A 20,151-nucleotide genomic window follows, 5' to 3' on the forward strand; every position below is an offset into this window, starting at 1 on the left:
CCTATCTTTGGGCGTTCCCTCGGAACTTATTGCATTGCTCATTGTTTTCACGATGTGCACACAAGTGCGATGCAAGGGTTCCCCATTGAAAACAATGGGAAACACTAAGCGATCCTGATTACATATTGCTACTTCCTTGAAGTGATGTGGGGTGGTTTTACAACCAAAAGGCCAAGCATTGCACATTGGCGAGATATCAGGCCATGTTTCACTGCCCAATATCGTGTGAAATTAACCTAAGAGAAACAGAAGGGCAAGACTCCAGCAGGCAAAAGAGCACAAAAATTTGTATCACTGAGCAGCGGAAAAACATCTCCTGGTCAGATGGATCCAGATTTCTGTTGCACCGTGCTGATGGAAGGTCAGAATTTGGCACAAGCAGCATGAATCGCTGGCCCCTTCCTATCAGATGATCATAAAATGTTAAGACTGTCATGTAATTTGCTGCAACTTCAAGAAGCTTCGTGTCCACAGGGGCCGATATTCCTGCAGAATGATTTAATCACCTAGTAGGATCTACACCACAACAAATTCCTGCAGTTCTGCAGGCAGAGGAGGTCCAACGGGATACTAGATGGGGGTCTCTAATAAAGTGATTATTCATTGTATGGATTTAAAACCTGGGCGGAAATGGGACTATGCTTTTATGAGATTAAGAAGGAATTTTTTACCCCATTTGTTAAAATTGGAACAACCACCCAGGAAACTTCCTTTTATTGCTTTATGGACCAAATATTTTCAGAAGCTTAATCCTAATGAGAATTTGTACCATTTTGCAAACTCTGACAAAGCATTTTCAAAGAAATGTTTAAGTATGCCTGATACATATTTGGACCACTGCACCAGATCTCAATTATCAATCTCAATTGGAGCACCTGGGACATATGGGTGAGCGGAATGCATGAGAAAAGTGAAGGCAGCAACTCCTACACAAATGCGGCTGCAACAAAAAACAGACAGCAATTTCTACAAATTAAATTTGAAGGTGCGCATAAGACACGGCTGCAACAAATACAGTAACAGAAACACCTGAGCATTCAGATGCATGTCATATCTGAACAAAATTGCACAACCTTTGTTTATACTAACCGCAAAAAATGCAGGGTTTGTAGTGCACATTTTGATCAAAACACGTGGGCCCATCCGCCGTGTCCAGGCAAAACTTATTAGATGGGTGTCTAGCTCTAAAGACATCTCTTTCTGGGCAAAAAGCATTCAAATGAATGGGATACTTGGCTATATACTCTCACTGAACCACCTGGGACAGATGGGTCTTATGTCAATCATGAAATATGGCTTCATTCCCATACTGAATGCATGAATGAACATGAATGAATAACTTTTATTGTTTTATTTTCTTAGTCCAGACAGCCTGTATTGTACTTTCTTGTTAAGTCGGATTCACACGGACAAACGCAAATCCCACCTGATATTCTTGGGTGTGACTCGCCATCCGTGCCATGTGCGATGTACGGCAGACCACACATCTGTATGTTTTATTTTCACTGCAAGAGAAAAATCGCCCATGGAAATAAACCCATTGAAAAGAATGTTTTTTTTGTGGAAGTTTTGTGCGTCTCGCAGCGCACAAAACTGGCGTGATTATATCGCCCATATGAATGACCCCTTAAGATGCCAAATACTCTCAGTATTTCAAGAAATCAGCTTATTCAGACTTCTGTTCATTTGATTGCCCATAAATCATCTGAAACTAGAAATTAGGAAATGACTTCCAAGAAACCACACGATGAGCCTCGTAGGTGAAGCCGTGGTCAATGGTAATTTAGCTTATGAAAGCAAAGTTAGGACGGGGAGTTCCTGTTTGCCTTAAAGTTCCATGTGACAGGATATTTCTTTATCATTTAGAGGCCACAACTTTCCCTGGACGTCGCAGTCCTCTTCCAAAAGTGAAGGTTTGCTGCACCAGCAGGTTTAGCTCGGACTTCTATAACTCGGAGAAATTCCTTCCAAACCGAGTGCTGGAAAGAGTAATGAGATATCTACAATGACCGCCTCCATATTACTGATACTGTTATACCTAGTCTCTCCGTCTCTTCAGCTGGGTGAGTACATTTCCTGCTGTGTTATAGTTGTGCACCATCCTAGCTGCAGGATCCTATAACATAACTGCTCTGGATCATCATATGATGCAATGCCAATGGAGAACAATGTATATTATGTAATCCGCTTTTTGCAGACTGATGAATTGCACGATAGATACAGTAGAGCCCATGCAGGGTATATGTGTACAGACGTAGCAAACATTACCGTGATATTGAATGTATTCGGGCTCCCACACACTTGCTTTTTTTAACACAGCGATATTGCAGTGGGTAGGAGCCCTTATACTGCGTGTAACTCAACTACAATGTAATACAAGGCTGTACATCGAGTTATCATGATGCGCCAGCCATGTTAACGATTGTCACATCTGTACGTGTATATAACAGTTGTATACTCGATTGCAATACTCTATTCCTCATCCGATGGCTGCCGGCTCGCTCCATATGGCTCCCCAACTTCTGTCAGCTACAATTATGCACTAAGGATGGCAAAACAATGGTAGAATGTGCAGAGGCACAACCACAGGAGGCGCAGAGATGCCTAAGGGACTCAAAAGGTCCCTCTGCTCTATATAATGACAGCCAGGGCTGGGACAAGGGGTAGGCGAAGATAGGCAATCGCTTAGGGTGCCACCTTGTCACAGCAGACGAGGGAGTCCAAATTTGCTGAAAAAGGAAAAACTTTGCGCCATTTATTTTTATCAACAATAAGCACTTCCATCAAGGTCTGTATTAACTATGGAGGCTGATCCAGGGGTCTGTATTAATCATGGGATGATGGAGAGGGGTCTGTATTAACTATGGAGGCTGATCCAGGGGTCTGTATTAATCATGGGATGTTGGAGGGGGTCTGTATTAACTAGGGAGGCTGATCCAGGGGTCTGTATTAATTTTAGGCTGATGGAGAGGGGTTGATCCAGGGGGTTGGTATTAATCATGGGCTGATGGAGGGGGTCTGTATTAATTGTAAGATGTGTGAATGAACTGCATGCATAGACTTCCACAGTAATGTGCAGACGCTTTAGGCAGGTGGGGTATAAATACTACAAAGTAAGAATGCTTTTAAAATACAAGTGTCAGGCTTCTTTCATATCTGCGTTGGGGTTCTGTGTTCCTGCTCCTGGCCAAACAGATCCATCTTATGATGGAACTGAACAGCCCCAAATGGACTCCATTGACCACAAGGGGTCCATTTGGTTAATGCCCAGCTGTCCGGCATTTTCCTGGATAAAAAGTCCTGCTTGCACATATTAGTGCAGCGGTTTATACGATGAAACACTTTTAGGCATTCTGAAAGAGTAACTGAGCTTTTAAGGAACTTTTGACATGTCAGAGCGACAGTAGGGATCTGATCACTGAAATTAAAGGGGTTTTCTGCCCTATCTTCAACTGATGACCTTTTCTCAGAAGTTGATGGATTGGCGTCCACCACTTGGGATCCCCGTCCATCAGCTGATCATCCGGCGCACTGTCCAGTGCAGCAAGCTGCATATCATCATCTGTGGATAAGGTAGCAAGTGATAGTGCCATCTTCACTCCAATTGAAATCAATGGGAACACCACCTATCCTTCCACTTCCTGCTTTCATGGTCAGGACTGGATGTGGAATAGTGGACCGGCACTCCTATTGAGCAAGCATTCCCACTAATGTAGCAGCCTGGATGCTCAGCTGATTAATGGGGATCCCAAGTGGCAGAGCCACATCCATCAACTACTGACGATGTATCCAGAAGATAGGTCAACAGTTGAAAGGGCAGAAAACCCTTTTTGAGGGGTAGAAGTGCTCACCCAAGCACTGTACCCTTTCCGCTGTCATCTTTCCTAGTCAGCACCTCTCACCAGCTGAAGACAGATGAATAGACTTCAACTGCTGTGGAGAGTAGACAAGGCCTGAAGAGAGCCAAAGGGGTACAACACTTGGCTGAGCACTTCTGCGCTTTCATTTCAGTGATCAGTAGGTTCTCAGCACCCAAAACTCATTGACAAAACTTTTGACATTTCATTACGACATTCCAAAAGTTTTAGTTACCCTTTGTAGTTACCCTTTCATTCTCAGAGAATTACGTGAAGGAGGCTCGTATACATAGCACCTCACTCCATTAACCTATAGCAATATTTATGGAAAAACTGGCCATTTACTGGTGTAAAAGGAATTGATGAAAGGATTTGAGCTGTGAATCTTAAATTAGTCATCACCCCCCAGTAGTTCAGCTGTGAATCATGAAAGGATGAAGGGCATGGCTTGGGAGCTTTAGTTGAGGCTAGAGATCATAGGGATGTTGGGGAGTCACTTGTATGGCCTCAGCAAACTGTAGTCACTAATTAAGTTACGTTGCTGACAGGCTGAGGTCTAAAGATTTGGACCGCTGGCCAATTTCCCAAGTTGTATGTAAATGATGAGCCTCTTGGTAATCCTGGTACATTTCCAGGCGAGAGATCAGGAACAATTATAGAAGTAGTTTTACTCAAAAGGCATTCTATAGACTTTAGTAAATAATGTAAGTTGCGAATATCTTATGTTGTTACTTACTATTATATATAATCCCATATGCTTTATATCATGGGATTATATTATCCATATTTATGAGGTACATCCAATCAGCTGATTGAAGGAGTAAGCGCTATGGCCTTTACATGGTATATCAGAAACAGCCCCATACATTGTATAGTGGAGATGCCTGGTATTGAGCTCATTTCCATTCACTTGAATGCAACTGAATTGCAGAAAGTCCATTTGACTGAAGAATGTGATGTCACAGGCCAAAGAAAAGGTCACAGCAAGCATCAATGCACAGAGGCCCCTTCAAGCAACTGATCAGTGGGGATGCCAGGAGCCAGACCTTTACCAGATACTGATCACCTACCCTAAGCATAGATTATCAATATTTAAGCCATGAATAACCTATTTAAAGGGGTTTTCTAGGGAATTTACTATTGATGACGTATCCTCAGGATAGATCACCAATAGTTGATTGGCAGTAGAGATGAGCGAGCATACTCGCTAAGGCACTTTACTCGAGCGAGTAGTGCCTTAGCCGAGTGTCTCCCCGCTCGCCTCTAAAGATTCGGGGGGCGCCGCAGGTGACAGGTGAGTTGCGGTGGGGAGCAGGGGGGAGCGGGGGGGGGGGGAGAGGGAGAGAGAGATCTCCCCTCCGTTCCTCCCTGCTCTCCCCCGCCTCTCCCTGCCCCCACGGCCCCCGAATCTTTGGAGGCGAGCGGGAAGATACTCAGCTAAGGCACTACTCGCTTGAGTAATGTGCTTTAGCAAGTATACTCGCTCAGCTCTAATCGGCAGGGATCGGCTGCTATGGATCCCTGCTGATCAGCTGAACCTTGGGCCTGCTGTCACTGCAGCTGGGATGGACATATTGGGGTCAGAACAGGAACTGTAATAGAAGCCATCGCTCCCATTGATTCAGTAGAAGTGTTGCCTTCCACCATACTTCTGGCTCTGCCGACAATACTCAGCTGCTTTGACAGTGGATCATTGGTGAACAATGGGGATCCCATGCAGCAAACCTCTGCTGATCAACTTTTGATGACCTACGCTCAGGATAGGTCATCAATAGTAAATTCCCAGAAAACACATACAGCAGAAAACGGTGCTGGTCGTCCACAGCCGACCAAATTCTGTGTCAATTCCACATTAAAAGCTTTATCAAAGTCCGCACCATTGGCACTGCTATTGAGCCAACTGCTGCTGAGCGCCACCGCCAGTCAGGTGATGTGAAAGTGGGCTGCCTGTCACAAATTATGACAGATAGTCTACTGTCATCATTTATACAAATTATGCTAATTCTGTTCTTTTTCTCCATATATCAAAATAAAATCATGAAAAAAATCTTATTTTTCAGACTCGGACACATTTTTAATTTTCAATGAAAACCACAAGAAATGTCTAGAAGCTAAGAATTCCGCTATTGTGGCTGCTCAATGTAATGAAAAATTGGAAACACAGAAGTTTCGGTGGATTTCTAAAAACCAGCTCATCAATGTAGGGAAATCCCAGTGCTTAGCTGTATCTTCTATAGCGGAATGGTCACCGGTAACGCTATACACGTGTGATGGCAGCAGTGACCTCCAGAAATGGGAATGCAAAAATGAGACTTTGTTTGGAATTATGGGATCAAATCTTCACTTGAACTATGGAAACCGGAAAGAAGACATCTTACTCTATAAAGGCGTAGGATTTTGGAGCAGGTGGAAAATCTACTCAACTCCAGATGACTTATGTGCTAAGGCATATGAAGGTAAGGAGAACACCTCTCTGATCTGAAGGCGTACTGCAATTTGTTGCCCTGTCTCTGCATGCTGGGTGTTGTACAGTAGTTTTGGCACCAATTGAAGAACAGTGTCCTAGTGCAAGCTTCTGACTTGTGGATTTCACTGGCCACACATTATCATGACTTAGGGAGGTCATCATAAATGTTTAAATATTTAGTAGAGTTAAGTGAACCGAACCAGCAAACTCTGTTACTGGTAGAACTTTGCACAAACCCGAATAGAGCTTTTAGCTAAGTTCTACTAGAAACAGGGTTCTACTGGTTCAGTTTGCTCAACAGCAGTCATGAACACTGGTGTATAACACTGTCAAAGAGCTTTAAAAGACCAGAGAGTTATACAGGGCCTTTATGATCTCAGAAAGCGCTATACACCACTTTTAGGGGGTTTTGTGAACTTACGGTTCAGGTTCAAACTAATTCAGACCAAACTAAAGTTTTAGCAAAAGTTCGGTGAGCCAGCCTTTTCAAAAGTTCACTTATCACTACTTTTCTTACAATTCCAAGTCTTTTCAGCTGACATTTATGGGCTGTAGACGTACTTGATCCTCCTTCTCTTCCATGATTAAAAAAAATAAAGGTAGTTCATTCCAGTAGACTCATTACCTAGAATCAATGTTTGGTAACTCAGCTTGGCTCAAGTCAAGCCTTGATAGCTTGACTTGAACCATAGTTAGGTTGGGAATGGAGGAGAGACGTATTCAATGTGGCAAAAGTAATTGTGAAATGACAAACCTTTGCAGTTATATATTTGGCACTCAGGACATCTGCAAGCACATGGTGATCCAGATGTTAAGTAGATGTAGCTCTTCGGACACAGATTTACGGAAGTGGAGACATAGGTAATGCATGACTTTGAGCAGTATGTTCCAAAGCAAATAGCCAATGCACCATTTAAATTGGCTTGGTTCAGGGGTCCGGATATGTCTGCGATATTGTCTCAATGGGTTACAGCCAGTGCATATGGTCATGACTCAGCTTTACAGGGCTTAGTCTGGGAAGTCCTTCTACATATGGCTTCCCAGAGGACCATTTTCCAGACGGTAATATGAAAGCTGTGCAATTTTTTGGGGAAGTGTTGGATTTAAGTGGGAAGTACTAATCTAACAGCTATGAAAACAAGTAGATGTACCATATACTGTAAAACATCAGTGAATGACTACCCCTGTAGCAGAACACTTTTCTTCTTAGTTTGACTAACAGTTGGGTTGCCTTCACACGAGCACTAAAATCACACACATTTTTGTGCATTTTGAGATGCACAAATGTGAACCCCATTCATTTGAATGGGTTCATATACATGAGCAATGTTTTCCCGGATGGCACCGCGATGCTATGCGGGAAACATATTGTAGCATGTTCTATCTAGCTGTAAGATCTCGCATCGCAGCCTCATTGAAACTCTTCAATCCTCCGCGCGGCTGTGACAGAGGACCCCTCTGCCCTGAAGTGATGCAAGGCTGTTTTCATCCACGGGGCTTTCACATGGGCGAGCCCGGCCCATTTCGCACTCAGCTGTGTGAAGTTAGCCTAATGCTTGGAGAGCTTGTGGGGCACCATTGAGCAGGTCCAATAGTATCCAATAATCTATTTCTTCTAGAGTATCTAATACATGTTTTAACTTTGAGGAGTTTCTCCTACTGAAAAATTTCCTCAAATAATGTGACTCCAGATTAAAAAAGACCTTTGACCAAATTTATAGGGTTCTAGTAAATCTTATAGTTACTATTTCCTGAACTGGGTTATTTCAAAGTCCTCAATGTATTCTGCTGGTTCCCAGCTGAAGCTTTTGCTGGTCATGCAACAAAGCACAGAAGCAGCCGTGCACCAGCTAGTACAAGAGCAGTGTCATCTGCATTTTAGCTTTAATTTTGGTCATAAGATCTGTGTCCCCACAGTCTGAACTCACATCACATTAGAACTCTACGATTATCTATGTTCAGTTCAGTAGACTAGTAGGAAGTCCTGGTGTTACGTCCATAGCATGGACTCTAAAGTTTATGGCAACAAACAATTGTTATTAAAATCGACATACTATCTATTACCCAAATTTGCTCTTGCTCTGGATCCAGCATATTTAGGACCTTTGATTTTATGCTTTCCATGAAGAATCACAGGGTCATCGGGTCCAACCCCCTGCTCAATAGAGGATTCACTAAATCATCCCAGACAGATATTTGTCCAGACTTTGTTTGAACACTTCCATTGAAGGAGAACTCCCCACCTCCTGTGGCAACCTGTTCCACTCATTGATCCCCCTCACTGTCTAATATTCAATCTGTGTCACCTCCCTTCCAGTTTCATCCCATTGCTTCTAGTCTTTCCTCGTGCAGATGAGAAAAGGTCTGATCACAGTGCAGAGGGATCAGCCCTATTCTCATTTGCACAAGAGAACAAACTGATGCCGTAGATGAGTAAGATTTCCATTAGATAAATTATTTTAACACAATTTAATACAATTAAAACCAGCCTTAGGCCTCTTTCACATGGCCTGTAGGTGTTTTCCATATGCCAACCAGCGCCGTAAAAGTTGCCTCCCCTTCCCTCCGCCTCGCCGGTCACCTCCTCTCTCCTTCCCTCTGGCTGTTTGCAATGTAACTGGGAGGGGTGTGGGTGGGGCTAAGCACCTGCCCCTGCCCCTTATCCGCAGCCAGCAATGGGAGGGGGTGGAGAGGGCGGAGCTAAGCACTGTCCCCACTCTGCCCCCTCTCATTGCAAACAGCCGGAGGGGAGGAGAGAGGAGGAGAGAAGAGTTAGTCTAGCAGTCATTGGAGCCATGCAGCGGCCGATGTATCTTGGCCAGAAAGATAGTTCCAGGACTATCTTTTCGTCCTGGCAAGAAAGCGCTCGGCGCTACATTGGCCCTGCCAGGCGCTTTTATGCCGCAGGAATATGGCCATATAATCTAATGCATTGGAATCCAATGGATCAGATCGTAGCGTATATAAGCCGGCTGTGAAAGAGCCCTAAGGTTCCAATAGTTGCCCCAGTGATATTTGCTCAGTATATGGAGGGGTCTGAAGGCCTCCATTCACAGTAAACAGACCATTGTTCATAGATAGGCTGCTCATTGTTTGATCTTTATGCTCACAGAAACTGAATGATTATCGCTCAGATCCCCTCCATTCAGGCAGACTCTGAACTATGATCGTGCCATGTAAAAGGGTCTAAATGCCTAAAAGACAATTACTGAGTAGTGATATTGTTCTAGTTCTTTAACGGCTTATTCCCACTGTCATAGGTGCAACTATGCTTGGTGGTATGGAGAATAGTTGCAGTTTAAAAAGAGGAATTCCTTCCCCGGCTTTGCAAACTCTGTGCCAGAGCGCAGGAGTTTGAAAAAAGAGTTGAGCAGATAGGTGCCATCTAATCTTTTCATGGCCACTTAAGGGGACTAAAACATGCCCATGTGTTTAAGCCCAAAGAGTTGGTTTTTTCCCGTGCCGGATGATTGTTCATTGCCTGGTATGAGACCTAATTTCCCAGAATGCAAATCACTGGAGCAATCTCTGTGTAGACATTCAACAAAAATGAAACCCTGGTAGATCTGTTACCACTAAAGACATTTATCCAGTATCCACAGGATAGAGGATTAATATCTAATCGCTGGCAGTGACTAATGAACACCCCAGGAATCCTGAGAATGGCACCCCACAAAAACCCCATGTGACCGATGAGCATACTTGAATACCTCTCTATTGACTTCTATGAGATAAAGACGATAGCCAAAGTAAATCAATCTTTTGCCAGCAGTGATAACAATGTACACCATTGCACACATAGGGCTTTTGGGGTGCACCATTTTGTAATTGCTGGGTGCCTCAGCAGTGACACATTTCAAGCAATTGTCAGGTTGTGCTGCTGGGATCTGTAGTACTAAGGTACCTAGTAGCACAGCTCTACAGGTGAGGGATAATTGAGCTGCTGGGTGTGGTGTTCTCCAGCAGCCAATCCCCTTTAGTCTGCAGCACATATAAACCCAGCTCCTGTCAGTAGTTGAGGCTGGTCTTGTACTGTTTGGATGTATCTGTTTGTTCCCACTCAGATCTGTGTTTGCATGTAGGTCTGTTGTGTTTCTCTGCTTCCCTAAAGACGGTGTGGACACCTGTAGTCCTTGTCTGTAGCACATACAGCACCCCTCTTCCCTTCCCCTAGCAGGTGCGGCCTCCAAACGTCTTATATATCTTCTGTGTGTCAGTTGGTGGATCCCTGACACAGTTCCCTATGTCAGCACGGTGGCTGTCTGTCTTTTCCCCCTGTATGAGGATACTTAGACTTGCTGTAGTGTTTTATTTGTGTGCATGTGATCTCTGGGTGGAGTCTGTGTGGTTTGCACTATATGTTGCCTATAGAGTCAGTGCCTGGTTGTCTGTCCTGTACAGCTTGTGGTATGATCTGTGTTCTGTCCTGTTGCAGCTTGTGGTTTGAACTGTGCCGCTGGACTCCTTGTTAGTGTAGGGACTAGCAGTATAGCCAGGAGCCTTGAAGTGGCCCGCTAGCTTCCATGTTTTGATGAAAATGTCAACTAATACCTGGCATTTATATTCAGCTTACTACCTGCTATTAGTGGTTGCATTTTGGCTGCTGTATGCTGTGTTTTCTGGCTCTGTTTATCCTGTTGTTCTATCCCTGTCATGTGGCATGTGTATGTGTCCTGATCTGGTGGCATGGTTCCTAAATGCAGCTAGGGCCCAGTTCCCAAGACTGCTGGGCTGCCCTTTATCAGGGCGATGTCCCGCTCAGGTAGGGCCTCGTCATACTCCCTGTATCACAGGGTCAGTTGTCTGAAACCTGTGTGTATCTACCTTGGTCACAATTATGTGGGCCTCATATTTAGTTTGCCCACAGGATTGTAACAGCAATCATACATTTATCCCTATCATGATATTTATCCCCTTGCAAAAATTCATTTTCAAATGGTACAATTCCCTAAAACTTTTTGGAGAAGCTTTAATGCCATGCAATGGCAGAAGTAATGATGCTGTGGGTAGGATGATGCATCTTTTGGGGAATGAATGGATGGGGTTAGCTGTGAATTGTCTGTTCTTGCTTTACCTCGTGTGCCATATATCCTTCTACAGATATTTCTACCTTCTTAAAAAAAATCCCTAATCCACCATTTCATTACATCAGCTTCTCATTTCCAACAAAAATGATTTGTGGATTGGATATACAAAGCAGTAATGCGTGTGTTATGTCGGACCGTCTATGTCTCCTATGTGGGTGCAGACGGTTTGACATACAGATTGTCCTTGCTTACCTTTCTTTGTGGCTGGATATGTTCAGATATGTGTGCCACGAGATAACCAGCTTCTCACAACAATATGATTTTGGGATACTCTGTCATGAGATGTCTATCCTGTATGTGTCTATTGTGATGTGGACTGCAGAATGGAAGGGCTCAGCTAGGCTGTCAGGATATTGTGTTGAATTGGTTTAATGAGAAATTGCAGTCCTTAACTAAATTAGGAATAAGGTAAGAATGGACACATCGGTACTTGTAGGCATTTTGCGTTCCTCATTCCATTGAATGGTACCGACCTGTTGTTTTGCATTGTCAAGTAGTACATACCTGGCTAACATGTACGGTAGCAGAAAAAAATCTGCACAGGCATCAGGACGTGCTGCGGATTTTCAAACCCCAGCAGCATGCTTACACTGTTGCGGCAACTTCACCGATTTTTGCCGTGGATTTTACCCTTCGGAATCCACTGCAAAGTCTACAACAAAATCTGCATGTTAGGAAAATCTTTGCTGAGTCTGTACATGCCATGAGGATTCCAACATGAACGCCATCGATATATAGAAACCCCCTTCATCATTAAAGGGGTATTCGCATCTCAGACATTAAAGGACTCATGCTCGGAAATACTGTTTTTCCTAAACTAGCTCAGCCTACCCTAGAAACATATACTCACCTCCCCCGCAGCTTTATTTCTGCCACAGATTGGTCCCTACAGCCGATGAATAGCTGCAGCGGTCACATAACCTGGTGTCATGTCATCATCACTTTCCCCCTGGAAGTGAAGATTTGCAGGGACCGAGCAGCGGTGGATTAAAAGTTGGAGGAGAGCAGTGAAAGTGAGTACATGGCTCTTGTAACTACAACCAACGGACCGAGACTATGCCACGTAAAAGATCCCTAGGTCATAACGGAACCTCAGCTGTACGTAACTGTTGGCACAACACACTCAGATAGGTGTCATTCCCCAGGCGTCCTCCAAACTCAGGAGCATCCATCTGAATTGAAGGAGGAAAGCATGATTTATCACTCCATAGAATGTTCTTCAATTGCTTAACTGTCCAATGATGATGCTCCTTGAACTATTGTAAATGGGCTGATGCACCTTGTTTGAAAGAGCTTGTCAGATGTTTTCAGGATGAATGGAGGGAAATACCAGATGAAGTGTAACAGATGTTAGTAGAATACAGTAAGTATTAACATATGGTGTGATGACCAAGCACAGGCCTTTGTAGGGAGACGGTGAGGAAATAAGATGGTTGTCAATGGTGGCTCTACTGTTTTTTTTATTATTCTTCCATTATATAAGGCACTTGTCAGGCCTCACATGAAATACTGTGTACAGTTCTGGACACCGGTGCTCAGGAAAGATGTTGCAGTGCTTGAGGAAGTTCAAAGAAGGGCAAATAAATTAATAAATGGACTAGGAGGACTGGAATACCCAGAGAGGCTATCAAAATTGGGATTATTCACCCTGGAAAAAGACTGTTAAGGGCTGACCAAATAACCATGTATAAGTACATGAGGGGACAATACAAGGATCTCTCCCATGATCCGTTCATACCCAGGACTGTGACAGTAACAAGAGGGCATCCTCTACGTCTAGAGGAAAGCAGGTTCCATCACCAAATAGAAGGGGGTTCTTTACTGTAAAAGCAGTGAGACTGGGGAATTCTCTGCCTGAGATCATGTTGATGGCAGAATTGATAGAAAAGTTTAAGAGGGGACTAGATGTCTTTCTTGAGCGCTACGATATTACAGGATATAGGCATTAAATAACCAACGGGGTTGTTAATCCGGGTCTTGGAGTCAGGTAGGAACTTTTAAAACGTTGATCCAGAGATTATTCTGACTACCATTATGTCGGGAAGGAATTTTTTCCCCTAATGGGCTAATTGGCTTCTGCCCCACAGTTTTTTTTTTGCGTTCCTCTGGATAAACAAGGGGGGGGGGGGGAGAAAAAAGGCTGAACTAGATAGGCATTGTCTCCCTTCAGCCTAACAAACTGTTCTACTATGTTACCAAGCCAATCCTAGGCCTGCTTAGGGTGACTGACAAGACACACCAGTTTAGGATGACACAGACACCAGACAATGACCTAACATTGATCCAGACACAGCCAATACACATAACAACACACAGTCTATCACATTTAACAGTACAAACACATAAACACACTACAGGAGACAGATATTAAGGTGCTGGAGGGTCCCTACTATGGGACACTACAGTTTTTCCCTACTTAAAGGAAGCAGACCCCAGCGCTCTCCATAAATCAGAGATTATAGCTGAGATGAAAATCCCTCAGTGTACTAACCCATAAAAACGTCCTCCAACAATTCCAGTAAAGAGCATATTTTTTCCAGATTTAATAAGAGTGTTGAGGGAAAATAGAAATCGCTAGACAAGACTGGCAAGGGCATGGCTTAACCATATCTCTCTTTCCCCTCTGGTTACCTTTGACATTTAGCTTTTGACAGAATTCAACTTACGACAGCATGCTAAATTTCTCGGACTGGCCAGTACCTTTTTGAAATCACTGCTGAGCCGGGTGGAACCCAGGATGCATAAACATATGCGATGTGGCCCTTACATAATTCTTCTCCCTAAAGCCTGAAATAAAGAGGCACACTGATACTGAAGCATAGAAAGAACTGGTGTCTTGCTAGGGTATTGGGTAGAAGTGGAATGACCCTTACTTTCCCCGCTTCGACTTGGAAGACGGCACATATCATCTATGAACTTCTAGACGAGACTAAATAAATAAAAACAAAAATGGAGATGTGCACGAAGAAGATATAAGCAAAGGCACACGCAGACAGTGGAATAAAAATTGTAGGAGCTGTTTCCCAAGTTTCTGACACACCTCCTGTACGCTCTCTCCAACTCTATACCTCCTGTACGGACTCTTGCAGTTAGTTGAAGACATTTCACACATAAGGGTATCATTATACTTCACCTCCTGAACAGTTTCTTTAAGTCAGTTTCAAACAACTTTATAAACTTAAACAGCTCAGGACATTTGTAATATACCGTTATCTATGCAGGAAACATTACTTTTAATGTATAAGCACAAACACTTTTACTCAAAATGATTATCCTGAAAAAACAATTTTCTGATTACTGTTCAGAACAAAATAGCACCAATGTCTCTGCACCGGCGGACAGTAATGTTTGCTGTTGAAAGGAATCACCTTGGCAAACCAACAAAAAAAAAGTAGTCTCTTCCCAGGCAAACAAATGAAAGGATGGCTCACATAACACAGGAGACCATAAAAGTCTCTTTTTTTTTTTTAATAACAACACTCAACCTGAACGGGAGTCTATGAGTGAAACACACAAACAAAAAATGTAAATTGCAATCAAAAGTCACAATGCTGTAAAGAGTCTTTATAGTCATTTGCAAGAGGGAAAGAAAATTTTAATAAGCCCATCTACTGGAATGAGTCCAGGGTACTTCAGAGAAATTATAGTCAGGATACCCAAACACATAGGGCCACAAACATTCAGGAATATATCGAAGGGGCTCTGTGTTATTATGGTGGTTAAGGATCCACATGGGATATTGTGAGCAGACAGGACTGGTGGGACCCAAGGACCCATTGGCAGACTCTGCATATGAGGGCTTTTCAACGACAGGGGCAACTGCCTCGACTGGGACCTGTAATAGTGCTGCAGAAAGCGGAGGACAGGGCTTGGCCCGCTTACCCCTGCGCACTGATGGCTGATCCTCAGCGGGTTCTTCTGGAACTAGAGCCAAGACTGTAACCTCTTCCCGGCGGGGGTTGCTTGCAGCAACAGCCATAGTCAGGTTACCAGCTGGCCGTAGAGGACTCAGAAGAGGCTTATGCCCATGCAGGAGCTCCCTTGTACCCTTCATCGGTAGATGGGTCACCACTGGTTTCTTTCTCTAGAGTCAAGGGATAATTGCAACCGCAGAGGCCACAGCACACACTTCCTCCTCGGCAGGGACCTTCACAACCGGATGGGTATACACTGGCATCACCATAGACATCTGCTCTACCACCTCTCTTTCATCCCCAAAAAGCTAGCAGGGGGACATCTTGTAGTCATCACGCAGCTTGGTGTTGTCCCACAGCCTTTCTCAGTCTTTCTGTCTTGCTCCGCATTCTCCACCTCTTTCTCTCTTTCTCCTGCTCCTGTAGCACTCTGGGTAGACTCTGCCCAGGGGACAGTCTCGATGAAACTCTCACCATCCACTTCAAAGGGGAAATCACGCCCCCCCCCCCCCCTACTTTTTTGACGGGCTATTTACTAGTGCCAAAGTTTTGCGGGTCTTTTTTAGGTGCCAAAAAAGACGAGCTGGCACTATCTTGTGACACTATGGCACTGCACAAATTTTGCTACAATTCCCGGCCATCTTGTTCAGCCAAATCATCCAGTAGCACTACAGAGTCGCTTTGTAACACATAGAGCATTTTAGCAGCCATTGACCCAATAAAAGCTCCATTTGTAATCCACAACTTGTAATCCGCAGTTTAGGGCATTGAAAGTCCATTTCTGCATACCTTGACATGGAAGACATAGAGGTATCATCCTGTTCGTTACGTCAAGACTTTAGCCGAGTGCAGACCTTTGCGAGACGACGGGGAAATAAGATGGTTGTCTATGGTGGCTCTACCGTCCCTCTCCGTAATGTCTAGATGTGGTCTGGCCCAGCTGCGCACAGCGGCGATAAAGCTAACAGCAATAATGATGGGTGAAATTGTAAAGTTCTCGTGACACCAGTACCTTTGAGTAAGTGATCTGGTCTGGTTGAAAAAAAGAGTGCACTCCAGCTTTGATAACGTAAATTGAAGGTACACAGTTTACTCCACACTTGAAAAAAGATTTCAACAAACAGTTCCAATTTTGCAGTTTTCCAATTAATAGTAACTTCAACAGTTTAGCAGTTATCAGCAAACTGATACCAATTTCTTAATTCAGAAAGATGCGCCCATCAGTCTAAGTTATCTGAGGGTTATTTTGTGCAGATAGAATTTAAAAAGACTTCTTTCCTCTGAGCTCCAGGGACTCTGCCCTGTTTGGGATTCCTCTTTCAGCGGAGATGAAAAAGACTCCTCTCTGGCCTACAGAGCTTGATATGAGCCTGGGTTGCTTAGGCTGCACATAAATTCTCATTGTCTTTTTTCCAATCCTAGGCCTGCTTAGGGTGACTGACAAGACACACCAGGTTAGGATGACACAGACACCAGACAATGACCTAACATTGATCCAGACACAGCCAATACACATAACAACACACAGTCTATCACATTTAACAGTACAAACACTACAGGATACAGATATTAGGGTGCTGGAGGGTCCCTACTCTGGGAAACTACAAATGTAAATAAATACTGCTTGTAATTCTTGCTCAGGTGTCCAATTATGTTTAGTTAGATAGGATGGATAGATAGATAGATAGATAGATAGATAGATAGATAGATAGATAGATAGATATGAGAGAGATAGGAGACAGATAGATAGATAGATAGATAGATAGATAGATAGATAGATAGGAGATAGATAGATATGAGATAGATAGGAGATAGATAGATAGGAGATAGGAGATAGATAGATAGGAGATAGATAGTAGAGATGAGCGAGCACCAAAATGCTCGGGTGCTCGTTACTCGGAACGAAATTCCCATGATGCTCGAGGGTTCGTTTCGAACAACGAACCCCATTGAAGTCAATGGGCGACCCGAGCATTTTTGTATTTCGCCGATGCTCGCTAAGGTTTTCATGTGTGAAAATCTGGGCAATTCTACAAAGTGATGGGAACGACACAGTGACGGATAGGGCAGGCGAGGGGCTACATGGTGGGCTGCATCTCAAGTTCCCAGGTCCCACTATTAAGCCACAATAGCGGCAAGAGTGCCCCCCCCCCCCGCACTGTCAGCATAAAGATCGTTCTCCTCTGCCATAGCTGTAACAGCTGTAGCAGAGAAGAACGATGTTTGCCCATTGAATTCAATGGAGCAGCAATACAGCCGCTCCATTGAAAGCAATGGGCTGCCGGCGTGCGCCAGAAACACACGTGCCTTCAGCCAATCACAGCCAATGACAATTAAGTCATTGAATGGCTGTGATTGGCTGTGGTTCTGGAGGCAGGGATTTAAAGCCTTTCGTAGAGAAAGCAATAGTCTGCCGGGAACCAGGAGGGAGCGAGAGCCTGCAAACACCAGGAGGGAGTGACAGCCTGCAGGAGCGCCGCAGATCGTCTGAAGAAGTAAGTAATGCTTTTTATTCTTTGCTCCACTGTATTGCCGGCGTATAAGGTGACAGTTGGGGGGTCGTCTTATACGCCCCGTCGCCTTATACGCCGGTATATATTTTTATTTTTACACATTTCTGGATGAATTGCAGGGAAGGGGTTATATATTTAACCCCTTCCCGACAATTCATCCCGCACACGCCGGCAGCCCATTGCTTTCAGTGGAACCTGCTGTATTGCCGCTCCATTGAATTCAATGGGCAAACATCGTTCTTCTCTGCCACAGCTGTTACAGCTGTGGCAGAGAAGAATGATTTGTCTTCTATATGTTCTCAATGGGGTCGGCGCTGCTGCCGCCGGCCGCATTGAGCGCATATAGAGAAGATTTATGGCCTTTAGAAGGACCGTTGGGGTTCTTGAAGCCTATCATAACTCCTAACGCTCTCCCTATAGCAGCTCCAACACGATAGCACTGTCCCTGAACTAATGTCAGAATGCATCCGTAGCGAGCCGCGGGAGGGGCAGATTTCAATACTCGGGTGACACCTTATCTCCCCAGCCACTCACAGCAGGGGGGTGATATAGGGCTTGAACGTTGCAGGGGGAAGTTGTAATGCCTTCCCTGTCTTTCTATTGGCCAGAAAAGCGCGCTAACGTCTCAGAGATGAAAGTGAAACTAACCCGAACATCGCGTGGTACTCATTAAGAGTAACGAGCATCCCGAACACCCTAATATTCGCTCGAGCATCAAGCTCGGACGAGTACGTTCGCTCATCTCTAATAGATAGATATGAGATAGATATGAGATAGATAGATAGTTAGATAGATATGAGATAGATAGATAGATATGAGATAGATAGATAGATAGATAGATAGATATGAGATAGATAGAGAGAGAGATAGATAGGAGATAGATAGATAGATCTGAGATAGATAGATAGATAGATAGATATGAGATAGATAGGTAGATAGATATTAGATAGATAGATATGAGATAGATAGATAGATAGATAGATAGATAGATAGATAGGAGATAGATAGATAGATCTGAGATAGATAGATAGATATGAGATAGATAGATATGAGATAGATAGAGAGATAGATAGATAGATAGATAGATAGATAGATAGATAGGAGATAGATAGATAGATCTGAGATAGATAGATAGATAGATATGAGATAGATAGAGAGATATGAGATAGATAGAGGGATATGAGATAGATAGATAGATCTCAGACAGATAGATAGATAGATAGATAGATAGATAGATAGATAGATAGATAGATAGGAGATAGATATGAGATAGATAGATATGAGATAGATAGATAGATAGATATGAGATAGATAGATAGATAGATAGATAGATAGATAGACAGATAGATATGAGATAGATGGATATGAGATAGATAGATAGATAGATAGATAGATAGATAGATAGATAGATAGATAGATATGAGATAGATAGATATTAGAGATGAGCGAGTATACTCGCTAAAGGCAATTGCTCGAGCGAGCACAGCCTTTAGCGAGTACCTGCCCGCTCGAGATGAAAGGTTCGAGTGCCGGCGGCGGGCAGGGAGCTGCGGGGGAGAGCGCAACGGAACAGAGGAGAGATATCTCTCTCCCTCTCTCCCCCCTGCTCCCTCCTGCTGACAGCCGCTACTCACCGCTCCCCCGCGCCGGCACCCGGACCTTTCATCTCGAGAGGGCAGGTACTCACTAAGGGCAATGCTCGCTCGAACAATTGCCTTTACCGAGTATACTCGCTCATCTCTAATAGATATGAGATAGATAGATAGATAGATAGATAGATAAATAGATATGAGATAGATAGATAAATAGATATGAGATAGATAGATATGAGATAGATAGATAGATATGAGATAGAGAGATAGATATGAGATAGATAGATAGATAGATAGATAGATAGATAGATAAATAGATATGAGATATAGAGATAGATATGAGATAGATAGATAGAAGAGAGATAGATAGATAGATAGATAGATAGATAGATAGGAGATAGATAGATGGATAGATAGAAGATAGATATGAGATAGATAGAAGATAGATAGATATGAGATAGATAGATAGATAGATAGATAGATAGATAGATAGATAGATAGATAGATATGAGATGGATAGATAGATAGATAGATAGATAGATAGATATGAGATAGATAGATAGATAGATAGATAGATATGAGATAGATAGGTAGATAGATATTAGATAGATAGATAGATAGATAGATAGATAGATAGATAGATATGAGATAGATAGATAGATAGATATGAGATAGATAGATAAATAGATAGATAGATAGATAGATAGATATGAGATAGATA

General features: G+C 43.4%; 1 protein-coding gene across 1 annotated transcript in view; it reads left to right on the top strand.

Annotated features, from left to right (window-relative positions):
• Window positions 1-1,856: 1,856 nt before the first annotated feature.
• MRC1 (mannose receptor C-type 1) overlaps window positions 1,857-20,151 on the top strand; it is a 119,867-nt gene continuing 101,572 nt past the window's right edge. Inside the window, exons 1-2 of the mRNA XM_066585643.1 lie at window positions 1,857-2,063; window positions 5,918-6,313. Of these exons, the coding sequence (XP_066441740.1) occupies window positions 2,006-2,063; window positions 5,918-6,313 (454 nt within the window). The 5' untranslated portion in view covers window positions 1,857-2,005. The remainder of the gene's footprint in view (window positions 2,064-5,917; window positions 6,314-20,151) is intronic.

The sequence above is a fragment of the Eleutherodactylus coqui genome, chromosome 12, assembly GCF_035609145.1.
Source record: "Eleutherodactylus coqui strain aEleCoq1 chromosome 12, aEleCoq1.hap1, whole genome shotgun sequence".
NCBI classification, from domain to species: domain Eukaryota; kingdom Metazoa; phylum Chordata; class Amphibia; order Anura; family Eleutherodactylidae; genus Eleutherodactylus; species Eleutherodactylus coqui.